The sequence below is a fragment of the Callithrix jacchus genome, chromosome 1 (assembly GCF_049354715.1).
Source record: "Callithrix jacchus isolate 240 chromosome 1, calJac240_pri, whole genome shotgun sequence".
Lineage (NCBI taxonomy): Eukaryota > Metazoa > Chordata > Mammalia > Primates > Cebidae > Callithrix > Callithrix jacchus.
The window spans coordinates 192300398-192314264 of record NC_133502.1 but is presented as its reverse complement, the minus strand read 5'-3'; the positions used below and the strand labels follow the sequence as shown (position 1 = coordinate 192314264).

At 50.0% G+C, this 13867-nt stretch overlaps 1 protein-coding gene across 1 annotated transcript in view; it reads right to left on the bottom strand.

Annotated features, from left to right (window-relative positions):
• Positions 1 to 13867, bottom strand: part of ACO2 (aconitase 2) — a 56588-nt gene that overhangs the window by 15787 nt on the left and 26934 nt on the right. Inside the window, exons 2-4 of the mRNA XM_078335044.1 lie at positions 11441 to 11577; positions 4318 to 4576; positions 43 to 135 (exon numbers count right to left, since the gene is read on the bottom strand). Of these exons, the coding sequence (XP_078191170.1) occupies positions 43 to 135; positions 4318 to 4576; positions 11441 to 11577 (489 nt within the window). The remainder of the gene's footprint in view (positions 1 to 42; positions 136 to 4317; positions 4577 to 11440; positions 11578 to 13867) is intronic.

Here is a 13867-nt window from a genome sequence, read left to right as displayed (position 1 = left end):
CTGGCTTGGGCCCTTGGGACGGTAGGCTCAGCCCAACTTTACCTGGTGAATGATTCCAGATCCAGGCCTCCAGAAGCCCACACCGTATTTGGCTCCTGCAGTTGCCAGGAAATTATAAACTTCCTGGTTGATGTCCTATTGAGACAAATCAATAATTGGGCATTAGCAACAGAGTTTGTGTCCGGGTGACCCTCGCCAAGCCCTCCCCACCCCACCAGCCTCCCCTCTGACTCTGAAGACAGGCCCTCTCTTGGAGACTTTCTAAAAATAATTCCAAAGGGCTTGGATGTTGGCCCACTCTCCACTAGCAATACCAGAGAGAAAGACAGGAGCAGAGATGGAGCCTTAGTTCTGTGACACCTGGCCAGGGTGGTGGGTTTGGAACAAGTCCCTGCCCTGGTCTGGGTCTCAGTTTCCTTATCCTGAGAATGGACTGGCCTAAATAACTGCCAAGGGTCCCTGTGGCACTCAAGTCTCCAGCGGAGGCTCATGCCCGTAATCCCAGCACTTTGGGAGGCCAAGGCAGGCGGATCACTTGAGATCAGGAGTTCAAGACAAGCCTGGCCAAGATGGCAAAACCTTGGCTCTACTAAAAATACAAAAATTAGCCGGGCGTGGTAGCATGTCTGTAATTCTAGCTACTCGGGAGGCTGAGGCACAAGAATTGGTTGAACCTGGGAGACAGGTTGCTGTGAGCCAAGATGGCGCCACTGCACTCCAGTCTAGGAGACAGTGAAATCCTCTGTCTCAAAAAACAAAAATTAAATAAATAAATAAAAATTAGGCGTGCACCTGTGGTCCCAGCTACTTGGGTGGCTGAGGCAGGAGGATCACTTGAGCCTAGGATTTAAAGGCTGCAATGGAGCTGAGATCGCACCACTGCACTCTGGCCTGAGCGACAGGGCAAGACTGTCTCAGAAAAAGCAAAGTAAGGCCAGGCACGGTGCTCACACCTATAATCCCACGACTTTGGGAGGCCAAGATGGGCAGAACACAAGATGAGGAGTTTGAGACCAGCCTGACCAACTTGGTGAAACCCCATCTCTATTAAAAATACAAAACTTAGTTGGGTGTAATGGCACATGCCTGTAATCCCAGATACTCAGAAGGCTGAGGCAGGAGAATCACTTGAATCTGGGAGCTGAAATCACACCATTGCACTCCAGCCTGGGTGACAGAGCAAGACTCCGTCTCAAAAACAAAAGACAACAAAACCAAAAACCCCAGAGGCTCGAGATGAAATAACTTGCTGGAGATGCCAGACTTAGACTACAGCTGAGAGAGCCCCTGGACTCATGTCTGGCCGTCAGAGGTGCTGAATTCTTGGTAATGTTTCATGGGCCCAGTGGAAGGTTGTCAAATGGACTACTGTTCTGAAAAGGAGGTTTCAGCAAAACAAAATGATGCCACAGGCTGTAGCCATCCTGCCTGTAATCTGAAGGAAGCTTCCGTGGGGGACAGGGGAGGCCCCACGGCACAGTAGATGTGAGGCCAGGCTTTATCTGGATGACATGGCAGGTCCCTGGACAAGTGAGACTGACCCCAGTGACAAAAGGATGGGACTTTGGTGGACTCTATCAAGTTCCAAAGGAGGAACCAGGAAATGAGACCTGCCAGCCTCTGGCATGGGAGAGCCATGCTTCAGAGAAGAGGCCCCAGCCAGTGCCCTCAGACCCTTGATAAGATACACTCAAACCACATGCCCCTTTCACTGAAACTCCAGACCAGGGTGTGTCCTTCTCAAGTCCCATTTGGTTCTCCCATGTAAAAGAATGGTAAAGAACTTGGGTTTCCAGAACAGTCTCTTTCCAATTAATAATTAATATGCCGGCTTTTTCATTTGCAAATTAGTCACTTATGAAATTGGTATCAAGGACAGGAGACTGTGGTCGTGTCTGGGGGCATGTGCCCATACATCTGTGTTGAGTGTGGGGAAGGGGTGTGGGAGGGCCCAGACTGAGCCCCAGCCAGAAGGACCCTTTGCAAATACATGTAAAAATGACCATATCCTAGTTCAGGCCCAGTAGCTCATGCCTATAATCCCAGCACTTTGGGAGGCCGAGATAGGCAGATCACCTGAGATCAGGTGATTGAGGCCAGCCTGGCCAATATGATCAAACCCAGCTCTACTAAAAATATGAAAATTAGCTGGGGGTAGTAATGGGAGCCTATAATCTCAGCTACTCGGGAGGCTGAGGCATGAGAATCACTTGAACCCAGGAAATAGAGGTTGCAGTGAGTCAAGATCGTGCCACTGTACTCCGGCCTGGGCAACAGATTGAGACTTCATCTCAAAAAAAAAAGAACAAAACCAAAAAACAAAAGACTATATTCTTCTAGGACTCTGAGGATGCCGACCACAGCCCTTCCCAGAGCCTCAAGTCCCTGGCTGTCCCTGCCCCCTCATACCACCTGCTCTTCCACACACACAGAACTCCAGCACTATAGGCTCCCTTTCACTTCCACAAAAGCATCAAGTGTCTTCCTGCCCCAGGGCCTTTGCAAATGCTCTTTCTAGCATGTTCTTCCTTCAGTCCATGCAACTCATATGTTCAGGTCTCAGGTTATCTGTCACAACCTCAAAGAAGCTATCTCTTTCACCCAAAATCTAAATTACACCTCTTTCTCTTTTTTTGAGATGGAGTTTTGCTCTTGTTGCCCAGGCTGGAGTGCAATGGCACGATCTTAGCTCACTGCAACCTCCACCTCCCGGGTTCAAGAGATTCTCCTGCCTCAGCCTCCCAAGTAGCTGGGAATTACAAGCATGCACCACCATGCCCAGCTAATTTTTTATATTTTTAGTAGAGTTGGGGTTTCTCCATGTTGGTCAGGCTGGTCTCAAATTCCCGACCTTAGGTGATCCACCTGCCTCGGCCTCCAAAGTGCTGAGTTTATAGGCATGAGCCACCACACTTGACCTAGACCTCTTTCTTATACCGACTGAGTCCCGCACTTTTCTTTCCTAACACACATCCAGATCTGCAGTTACCTACCTTGGCCACTGTTTAGCATCCACCCCTCTGACCAGATCCATGAAGGCAGGGCACCTGCCTGACCTGTTCACGCTGAACTCCAGTACCTAGCCCAGTGCTTGACACATAAAGAATGTTCAATAAATGTTTGTTGAATGCATGACAGAATGAGCTCTGAATCCTATGACTGTGAATCTCATCTCCAGAAGACTGAGTCTGAGCCCATAACGTAAGCAGAGGACCCAGCCCCTAAAGGCCCTGCTGTGGGCAGCTGTCCCCAGGGCTGAAGAGGACCCACGTTCCTGGCCATGTGCAGCTCCCGGCACTGTGGGAGCTCCTAACATTACCCCCACCAGGACTCTCCTTTCAGCTGAGTGGAGCCAGGATACACACCAGGGGGCCAGGGTAGAAGAGCAGACCTGAGTGGGAGCGCTGCCCTGAGTGTTTCCCATGGGGCTGGGAGGCTTTGAGCCGTGCTGACCCCAGGGAGCCGGAGCGCTTTGAATCGCATGCCCACAGGCCAAGGCCCTGCCAGCATTCAGCTCCTGCCAATGCCCCTCCCCACGAGGGCCATCCACTCCCACTGCAGGGGCTGGAGATGGGGAGGCCCAGAGTTGGCAGAGAGAGGTCTGCTGTTGCCAAGGGCAGGCTCACACAAAGATCCCACAAGCCAAGCCTGGGAGAAGGAGCAGGGACTCTATTTCATAGAAGGGTGGGGGAAAGGCCTTCAGCATGGTATACAGCCACCCCCATGGAGTTAAGTGAAATTCACAGAAGAATGGCCCCCAAAGGAGACTTCTTAGTGAGAGAGGACCAGAGTGGGAGCCGGGATCAGGGCTGAGTCCTGACTGTACTCTCATATGGTTACAGAACTCAAGTATGGTGTCATGGCTGCCTGAAATTTACAAATAGTGACCCTATCGGGCCTACCTCCCAGACAGGGTCCTTGGGGGGTCAGAGAAGAGCAGGAGTGAGTGCAAATCAGATGCTGGCAAACTGTGAGAAGATGCGCCCCTCACTGCTCAGGCAGAAAGGGAGTCCTGTAGGGTCCCTTCCAGAGCACCTGGAAGGATCTGTATCATCTTTCCAATGGGACAGAAAAAGGACCTTTAGTGTGCTAAGGTCAAGGATGATTTTTACTTTCTTTAAGCTTCCTCTGTATTTTGTAACATAATGAGCAAGTAGTATTTTTAGAAAGAGAAAAGAGCAAAACCAAGTTTTAGAAGCAGACCAATCCAAAGACCTGTGAGCATCTGGAGGCAATGCCGTGGTTTGCTCCAGTGTAAGGGTGAGGCCGCTTACCCTCTCACCCACTTGCCCACCTCCAATGCCACCTTCAGCTCACCTTGGCCCGGCGCAGGTCTTTCTCGCCCCCAAGCTGGGCCTCAATCAGATGGTCACAGTGGATGGTAGACGGCACGGCCACCTTGGGCAGCCCACTGCTGATGAACTGCAGCATGGCCATCTGGGCCGTCGCATCCTGCATGGCCACGCGGTCCGGCCGCAGCCGCAGGTAGGTCTTGCCCCGCTCGATTTCCTGGCCGGCTGGGTCATCCAGGTGTCCATACACAATCTTCTCCGAAAGGGTCAGAGGCCGGTTCAATCTAGGAGAAGAGCAAGGGGTGGCCTGGTGCCAGCTGCATGACCGACCTCCTCCCACCCTGCCTCTCCCTCTCGGTCCATGTGGCAACCTCAATAGTGGTCAGGGAGCCTGAACTCAAGACCTCCCGTTCCACGTGGGTGGGGACTGCTGGGTCCTGCTGACCACGGCACCGCCTCACCTCCTGTAGCACCTGACACTCGTAGGTGCTCCACAATTACTTGATGAGTAAGTGAATGACAACATCACAAGAGGGCAGGGCTGGTTCTCTTCAAAGGATCCTGGCTTTCCCAGCATATTAAATGCTATTATCCAGTAAGTCCCTATAACACACATCTCATCATTCTTGCCATTTTACAAAACAACCCAGAAGAAAGAGGCTCAGCAGAGTGACCAAGTTCACAGGTAGATTTGCTACTTCCCTCTGTGCCTTTAGCCCCACTAAGATGCAAGGTATCAGGACCAGCACCTCCTTCACCTGCGCATCCCATCTGCCATCCACAACCCTCCACGTCTCAGGCGAGGGATGCCTGGTCACCCAACTATGACACTAAAGCTTTGCCCATTAGCCCCACTGGCTTTCACCGCATAGACAGGAGTATGTGTCAGCTTTCAAGAATGGAGACCCAGTCACTGCCACCTGTCTCTCACTGCTCCTCCTCTTCCTAGGCCCCACTTCCCCCAAGGCTCCACCCCTTCCTTTCTCATCAGAGCCAAAATGGCAGTCCAAACCTGCCCTGGGGTCCAGACCTGTTCTCCCCGCCAGCCTCCCACCCATCTAGACTGAGCTCTGCGCAGGTCCACTCTCCCCACCAGGCTCAACGTTCCCCACGGACTCCCGGCTGCACAACAGAACAGCCATCCCACCTGCCACAATAGCCCCTGCTGGACCTCACGCTCTGCCCCCCAGAATTCTCAAAGCCTAGGCCAAACTAGGGAGGAGAGTTTGACCCACATCTGACAGGCTCTGCTCTATTTTTTTTTTTTTTTTGAGACGGAGTTTCGCTCTTGTTACCCAGGCCGGAGTGCAATGGCGCGATCTCGGCTCACCACAATCTCCGCCTCCTGGGTTCAGGCAATTCTCCTGCCTCAGCCTCCCAAGTAGCTGGGATTACAGGCACGTGCCACCATGCCCAGCTAATTTTTTGTATTTTTAGTAGGGACGGGGTTTCACCATGTTGACCAGGATGGTCTTGATCTCTTGACCTCGTGATCCACCCGCCTTGGCCTCCCAAAGTGCTGGGATTACAGGCGCGAGCCACCGAGCCCGTCCTGGCTCTGCTCTATTGTTTGAGGCCAAGAAAGAAGTGTCAGACTGGGAGTCAGAAGTGCTGCCAGGGAGTCGAACCCTGACCTGGGGGCCCAGTGTAGTGGCTCACACCTGTAATCCAGCACTTTGGAAGACCAAAACAGAAGGATCGTTTGAGGCCAGTTCAAGATCAGCCTGGGCAACAGGGTAAAACCTCAACTCTGTAAAAAATAGAATAAGCCAGGTAGAGTGATGCATGCCTGTAATCCCAGCTATGCAGGAGGCTGAGGCAGGAGGATCACTTAAGCCTAGGAGATCGAGGCTGCGGTGAGCTGTGATCACACCGCTGCACTCCAGCTTGAGCAACAGAGCAAGATGCTGTCTCTAATAAAATAAAATATAACAACAACAACAACAATAAAAACCCAAACCTAATCTATTACTGAAGCCGCTATTTAACAAGATAAGCAACTGCTCTCCTCAGTGAGCTCAGTCAGCCCATCTCTAAAGGCCAGGGCTTGTGCTGGGATGAGATAACAGCTTGCACTCCTACAGCTGCTGCTGCCTTTTTTTTTTTTTGAGACAGAGTCTTGCTCAGTTGCCCAGGATGGAGTGCAATGGCACAATCTCAGCTCACAGCAACCTCAGCCTCCCTAGTAGCTAGAACTGCAGGGGTGCGCCACCATGCCCATTGAATTTTTGTATTTTTAGTAGAGATGGGATTTCACCATATTGGCCAGGATGGTCTCAAACTCCTGATCTCAGGATCCGACTGCCTCAGCCTCCCAAAGTGCTGGGATTACAGGCATGAGCCACTGTGCCCAGCTATATTGCTTCATTTTTAAACAGCTTTATTGAGGTATAATTGGCACATAATAAACTGCATATTTAAGGTACAAAATTTGCTAAATTTTGACACTGTATACACCTGTGAAACCAGCACCACAATCAAGATAGTGACCTTATCTATCTCTCCTGCAAGTTTCCCCACCCCTTGGTGACTCTCTCCCACCCCTTTGCCTGGCCACCACTGATCTGCTGGTCTCACTAGAGACCAGCGATAACGTAGCATTCACTTTCAGCTCAGCATTATCTTAAACATGTTCATGTATAAAACTCATTTTATCCTCACAGCACAGATGAGGAAGCTGCAGCACAGAGGGATGGAGTAGCTTGCTCCAGACCACGAAGCCAGTGAGGGGCACAGGTGGACCACCAGGAGGCAGTAGTGTGGCCCTACGGGTGTGCTCTTGATGCTAACTTACACAGTCTCTCCACATCTGGAACCTAGAACAGGCTGGCACCTGGTGAATGTCCAATTTTCATTATTATTATTATTATTATTATTATTCAGACAGGGTCTTGCTGTGTCACCCAGGCTGGAGTACAGTGGCACAATCATAGCTCACCGCAGTCTTTTTTTTTTTTTTTTAAAGGCTAGTCAAGTGAAGCTTTTTTTTTTTTTTTTTTTTTTTTCTGAGACAGAGTTTCGCTGTTGTTACCAGACTGGAGTGCAATGGCACGATCTTGGCTCACCGCAACCTCCACCTTCTGGGTTCAAGCAATTCTCCTGCCTCAGCCTCCCGAGTAGCTGGGACTACAGGCGCATACCACCATGCCCAGCTAATTTTTGTATTTTTAGTAGAGACGGGGTTTCACCTCGTTGACCAGGATGGTCTTGATCTCTTGACCTCGTGATCCACCCGCCTCGGCCTCCCAGAGTGCTGGGATGGATTATAGGCGTAAGCCACCGCGCCTGGCCACTCACTGCAGCCTTGACCTTTCAGGTTCAAGTGATCCTCCTGCCTCAGCCTCTGAGTAGCTGGGATTATAGGCACATAACACCACACTGGTTAATTTTATTTATTGATTAACTGATTTTTATAGAAATGGAGTACTGCTATATTGACCAGGCTGGTCTTGAACTCCTAGGCTTAAGTGATCTTCCCGAAGAGCTGGGATTACAGGTGCCAGCCACTGCGTCCTGCCTCTGTTATCATTATTGTTATCATCAATATGCTGAGAAAGCAGAGCAACTTCCTTCTGCAAGCTGGGTTCCAGTCCCTCACCCCCAAGTTTACCCAGCCTCTTCAAGGTAAGAGTTTCGGGCCAGGTGCAGTGGCTCACAATTGTCATCCTAGCACTTTAGGAGGCCGAGGCAGACAGCCGACGGACCACTTGAGTCCAGGAGTTCGAGACTAGCCTGGGCAACATGGCAAAACTCCAACTCTACAAAATATAAAAAGAAGCCAGGCATGGTGGCATGTGCCTACAGTCCCAGATACAGGTAAGGCTGAGGCAGGAGGATGGATTGACCCCAGAAGGTCAAGGCTACAGTGAGCCATGATCGAACCACTGCACTCCAGCCTGGGTAACAGAGCAAGACCCTACCAAAAAAAGAAAAAAAGTTCCCTAAGGTGCTGGATCTGCCAGCAACAGCAGACCAACTGGCGATGCTGAGCATCTCTACAAATAAAAATAGCACTAGCCTGAGGTACAGCTTGTGCTGATTGTGGCAACACCGCCAGTGCTGGTGTACAGGCAATGACTCACTGCAGGGAGCACAACTCCTCCTTCTGGGCCCCAAGACAGACAAAAAATAGCACATGGGCATAAAAACCCAAGGCCTGGCAGCAAATGATTGAAGCTGTATAAAAAAGCTCAAAGCTTTAGGATGGGTTCATCCTTGAATGTCCCTGAGGATTAACTGAAGACAACAAAATGGGTCTTCATGTCCATCTGTCCCTCTGCTCTCCACATGACACAAATCCAGTTCTCAAGAACAGACTTAGACCCCTTCCGTCAGAGACATAAGGTGGAAGACAAGTTTCCCAGCAAGTTCCCCTGGCCTTCTAAAAAATTCTTAGAATAGAATGCTTTTTTTTTTTTTTTTCTTTAAGCCAGAGTCTCTTCCTCTGTCGCCAGAGACACCACTCTGGGTGGACTGCAGTGGCATGGTCTCAGCTCACTGCAACGTCACCTTCAGGGTTCAAGCGATTCTCATGACTCAGCCTCCCGAGTAGCTAGAATTATAGGCACCTGCCACCATGCCTGACTGATTTTTTGTATTTTCAGTAGAGACGGGGTTTCACCATGCTGGAGGCTGTTGGAAAAACAGACTAAGGAAATCCCTACCCTTAAAACTGGCCAGGCACGGTGGCTCACGCCTGTAATCCCAGCACTTTGGGAGGCCGAGGTGGGCAAATCACGATGTCAGGAGTTCAAGACCAGCCTGACCAACATGATGAAACCTCATCTCTACTAAACCCTGTCTCTACTAAAAATACAAGAATTAGCCAGGCATGGTGGCGCCCTCCTGTAATGCCAGCTACTCAGGAGGCTGAGGCAGGAGAATTGCTTAAACCTGGGAAGCAGAGGTTGCAGTGAGCTAAGATTGCGCCATTGTACTCCAGCCTGGGCAACAAACCAAAACTCTATCTCAAAAAAACAAACAAACAAACAAACAAACACCGAAGTGGGGACACCAGCAGACAGAAAGCAAAGTGGCTTGAGAAAGGGAGTACGGGGTAGTGCTCAGAGCACTGGAGGGTATGAAGCCAAGGCACCACCCCTCACGTACTGCATGGTCCTGGGTTCCTTCAGCTGAGCCTCAGCTGCCCAATGGGTAGACTCAGATCTGTTTTCTCCCAGGATCACCACTGTCAGTATCAAAGAAGCCACCAGGCAGGCAAGGGCACAGCCCTGTCTGGAGTTGTTCAGTTTCCGATCAATCAAAGCAAACCTCTATGACAGCTCTCCTTCACGCCTGATGACAAGAAAAGTGGAAATGTGGCAGTGCAGGCTGGTGGGCACTGCCAGCCCCGACTCCTCTTCCTCTGTGGTACCTTACTCATCCTTTTGGTGGCAGCATCTAGCCTAGACCTGGCACACAGGACAGCACACGCCACTAACTGCCATTTTACCAAGTGAGGAAAATGAGGCCCAGAAAACACGCTGAAGATCCCACCTTAGGCCAGGCACTGTGGCTCACACCTGTAATCCCAGCACTTTGGGAGACCAAGGTGGGAGAATAGTTTGAGCCTAGGAGTTCGAGATCAGCAGCAATATGGCAAGACCCCGTCTCTACAAAAAAATGCAAAAACTAGGCAAACACGGTGGCTCATGCTTGTGGTCCCAGCACTTAGGAGGCTAAGGTGAAAGGATCGCTCAAACCCAGGAGGTTGAGGCTGCAGTGAGCTGTAATCGTGCCATTGCACTCCAGCATGGGTAACACAGTGAGACTCTGTCTCAAAAAAAATAGTCCCAGCTGAGCACAGTGGCTCACACCTATAATCCCAACACTTTGAGAAGTCAAGGCGGGCGGATCACCTGAGGTCAGGAGTTTGAGACCAGCCTGGTCAACATGGTAACCCCTCTGTACTAAAAATACAAAAAATTAGCCAGGCATGATGGTGCATCCCTGTAGTCCTAGCTACTCGGAGGCTGAGGCATGAGAATTGCTGGAACCTGGGAGGCGGAGGTTGCAGTGGGCCAAGATTGCACCACTGTACTCTAGCTTGGACCAGGGTGAGACTTTGTCTCAAAAAATAACATAACAGGCCAGGCGCAGTAGCTCACACCTGTAATCCTAGCACTTTGGGAGGCTGAGGCAGGTGGATTATGAGATCAGGAGTTCGAGACAAGACTGACCAACATGGAGAAACCCCGTCTCTACTAAAAACACAAAATTAGCCAGGTGTGATGGCACATGCCTGTAATCCCAGCTACTCGGGAGACTGAGGCAGGAGAATCACTTGAACCTGGGAGGTGGAGGTCGTGGTGAGCCAAGGTTGCACCATTGCGCTCCAGCCTGGGCAACAAGAGCAAAACTCCGTCTTAAAAAAAAAACCATAACATAATAAAATAAAATGAAATAGGCCAGGCACAGTGGCTTACACCTATAATCCCAGGCCTCTGGGAGGCCAAAGCGGGCAGATCGCTTGAGCTCAGGAGTTTAAGACCAGCCTGGGCAACAGGCAAAAACCCATCTCTACTAAAAATACAACAATTAGCCAGGCATGCTGGCAGGCACCTGTAACTGCAGCTACTCAGGAGGCTGAGGCACGAGAATCATTCCAACCTGGGAAGCAGAGGTTGCAGTGAGCCAAGATCACGCCACTGCACTCCATCTGGGCAAAAGAGTGAGACTCTGTCTCTAAAAATATATAAAAACAAAATTAAAAAAATAAAAAAGATCCCGTCTTAGTTTATCTTCTGTGTCTCAGACCTGAGCTCTCCTCTGTGCCTGTGCACTGAAGAGGAAATGGAAGATGATTCTCCATGCACTGGACCTGTGGCTTCCAGAGGGCAGGTCCAAGGTCAGTAGCATGCCAGGAAAAGGTTGGGAGGTTCAGGTTATAGCACCAAAGCATTCCTGAGACCTGGTTATGGTTCACATCTAGAGGCTTCTTAATAACACAGATTCTCCCTTGGCAGAGGGGGCAGAAATTCCATCACTGATCTGGAGTGCCTTTCCTCAGCAGAAACCTTTGTACCCTGAATACCTTGACCCTGCCACCATCACCAACCATCTGTCACGAAACACCTCCTTTTCTGCCTGACCGGGGCAGGCAGAGGCAGTGCCCTTCAGCAGTCATGGGCTCCCTTCTGCAGCCTTACCGTTTGCGAACAATGTTAATGTTCTTCTCTAGCAAGTCGTAGTGGATGTACTCGTTGGGCTCAAAGTGGCTCATCGCCACCTTGGCCCGTTGGCACAGGACTGAGGCCACATGGTACTGCCGCACACCCAGGGCTTTCTGCAAGAAGAAACATGACAGCCACTGTCAATGGAGCATTTGGGAGAGTCCATCCCTGAGGGCGGCTCAGTTTGGTGAAAAAGTACAGGAATTAAAGTGTCAAGAGTTAAATCAGTAACTGCAGCCTCAGTTTCCTCATCTGCAACACAGGGATGACAAAGCGGCCACAAGGAACACAGCCTGGGGTAGGAAAAAAGTGCAAGGGATTTATAGGCAAAATCGCTGGGATCAAAGTCAAGTTGTATCAGTATAAGAGAAGCCCGCATTGTCTAAAACCCAGATGAGATAGAAAATAAGGATATAACCAACTTGATCACACAAGGATACTGGGAAGGTTCAATGAGACCACAAGTGAAAGTCCTCCTTAAGCTGTAAAGCACTATCCAAACCTTAGTGCTAGTAGTCTACTGGTACTATAAGTTCCTAGAGGGTTGAGATCAAGCCTCATTTATCTTACTCACCTCTATGTCTGCACTACCTGGCATATACTGGAGACTCAACAAATATCTGTGGGCCAGAGGGAAGAATGAATGAGGAAAACCCTGTGCATGAGCTTTGGATGTTTCCTCATCCCTTCAAAAGGTAATGCCTAATTCCCCTCCCTTTTCTTTTTTTTAGACAGAGTCTTACTCTATCACCCAGGCTGGAGTGCAGGGGTGGGGTCTTAGCTCACTGCAACCTCTGCTTCCTGGATTCAAGCTTCAGATTCTCCTGCCTCAGCTTCCGGAGTAGCTGGGATTACAGGCACCCACCACCACACCTGGGTAATTTTTGTATTTTTGAGAGACAGAGTTTCACCATGTTGGCCATGCTGGTCTCAAACTCCTGACTTCAAATGATCTGCCCGCCTTGGCCTCTCAAAGTGCTGGAATTACAGGTGTGAGCCACGTTGCCTTGCCATTACCCTCCCTTTGAATGCATGGTGGACTTACTTCTACTTTATAGAATGTAACAGGTGATGCTATGGGACTTGGAGACTAGATCGGTAAAGAACAGCTTCTGCCTGGCTTTCTCTCTCTAGCACTGCTCTGGGGGAAGACAGTCCCCATGTTGTTAGCAGTCCTGGGAGAGGACCACCTAGACAGGAACAGAGGCCTCTTGCCAATAGTCAGCACCACCTTGCCAGGTGTGAGTGAGCCACCTTGCAAACGAATGCTCCAGCCCCAGTTCAAGCCGTTAGATAACTAGCCCTGGCTGACATCTTCACTGCAACTTCTGGAGAGGCCTCAAGCCAGAACCACCCAGCCAAGTCACTCCCAGATTCCTGGCCCACAGAAATATGAGATAAATTCCTGTTGTTGTTTTAAGCCTCTAAATTTGTGGGCAATTTGTTATACAGCAATAAATGATTGTTTTGGTGGGATCTGTGTTAGTCAATTTAATTTTTCTTTCTTAAGAGACAGCATCTCATTCTATTCCCCAGGATGGAATAAAGGGGCAAGATCGTAGCTCCCTGCAGTCTGGAACTCCTGAGCTCAAACGATCCCTCTACCTTAGCTGCCTCAGTAGCTGGGACTACAGGCGCACACTACAAGACCCAATTATTTTATTTTATTTATTTGTTTATTTTTGAGATGGAGTCTCGCTCTGTCGCCAGGCTGGAATTTAGTGGCACAATCTTGGCTCACTGCAACCTCTGCCTCCCAGTTTCAAACAATTCTCCTGTCTCAGCCTCTTGAGTAGCTGGGACTACAGGTGCACACTGGGCTAATTTTTGTATTTTTAGTAGAGATGGGGTTTCACCATATTGATCAGGCTGGTCTCAAACTCCTGACCTCAGGTGATCCACCCGACTCAAGCCTCCCAAAGTGCTAGGATTATAGAGCCACTGTGCCCAACCTGATTATTTTTATTTTTTTGTAGTGACAGAGTCTCACTATGTTGCCCAGGCTGGTCTCACACTCCTGGTCTCAAGTGATCCTCCCACCTCAGCCTCCCAGGGCACTGAGATTACAGGCATAAGCCACTGTACCTGGTCTGTATTAGTTAATTTTAAACTATAAATGACAACCTTCAAGGGTACCTTTGTTACCAGAAAAGAATAAATGAATCCAAAGAAATGACAGCAAGAGGCCAGGCGCAGCAGTTCAAGCCTGTAATCCTAGCACTTTGGGAGGCCAAGGCAGGTAGATCACCTGAGGTCAGGAATTCGAGACCAGCCTGGCCAACATGGCAAAACCCCATCTCAACTAAAAACACAAAAACTAGCCAGGCATGGTGGCAGGCACTTATAATCCCAGCTACCTAGGAGGCTGAGGCAGGAGAATTGCTTGAACCCAAAGGGTAGAGG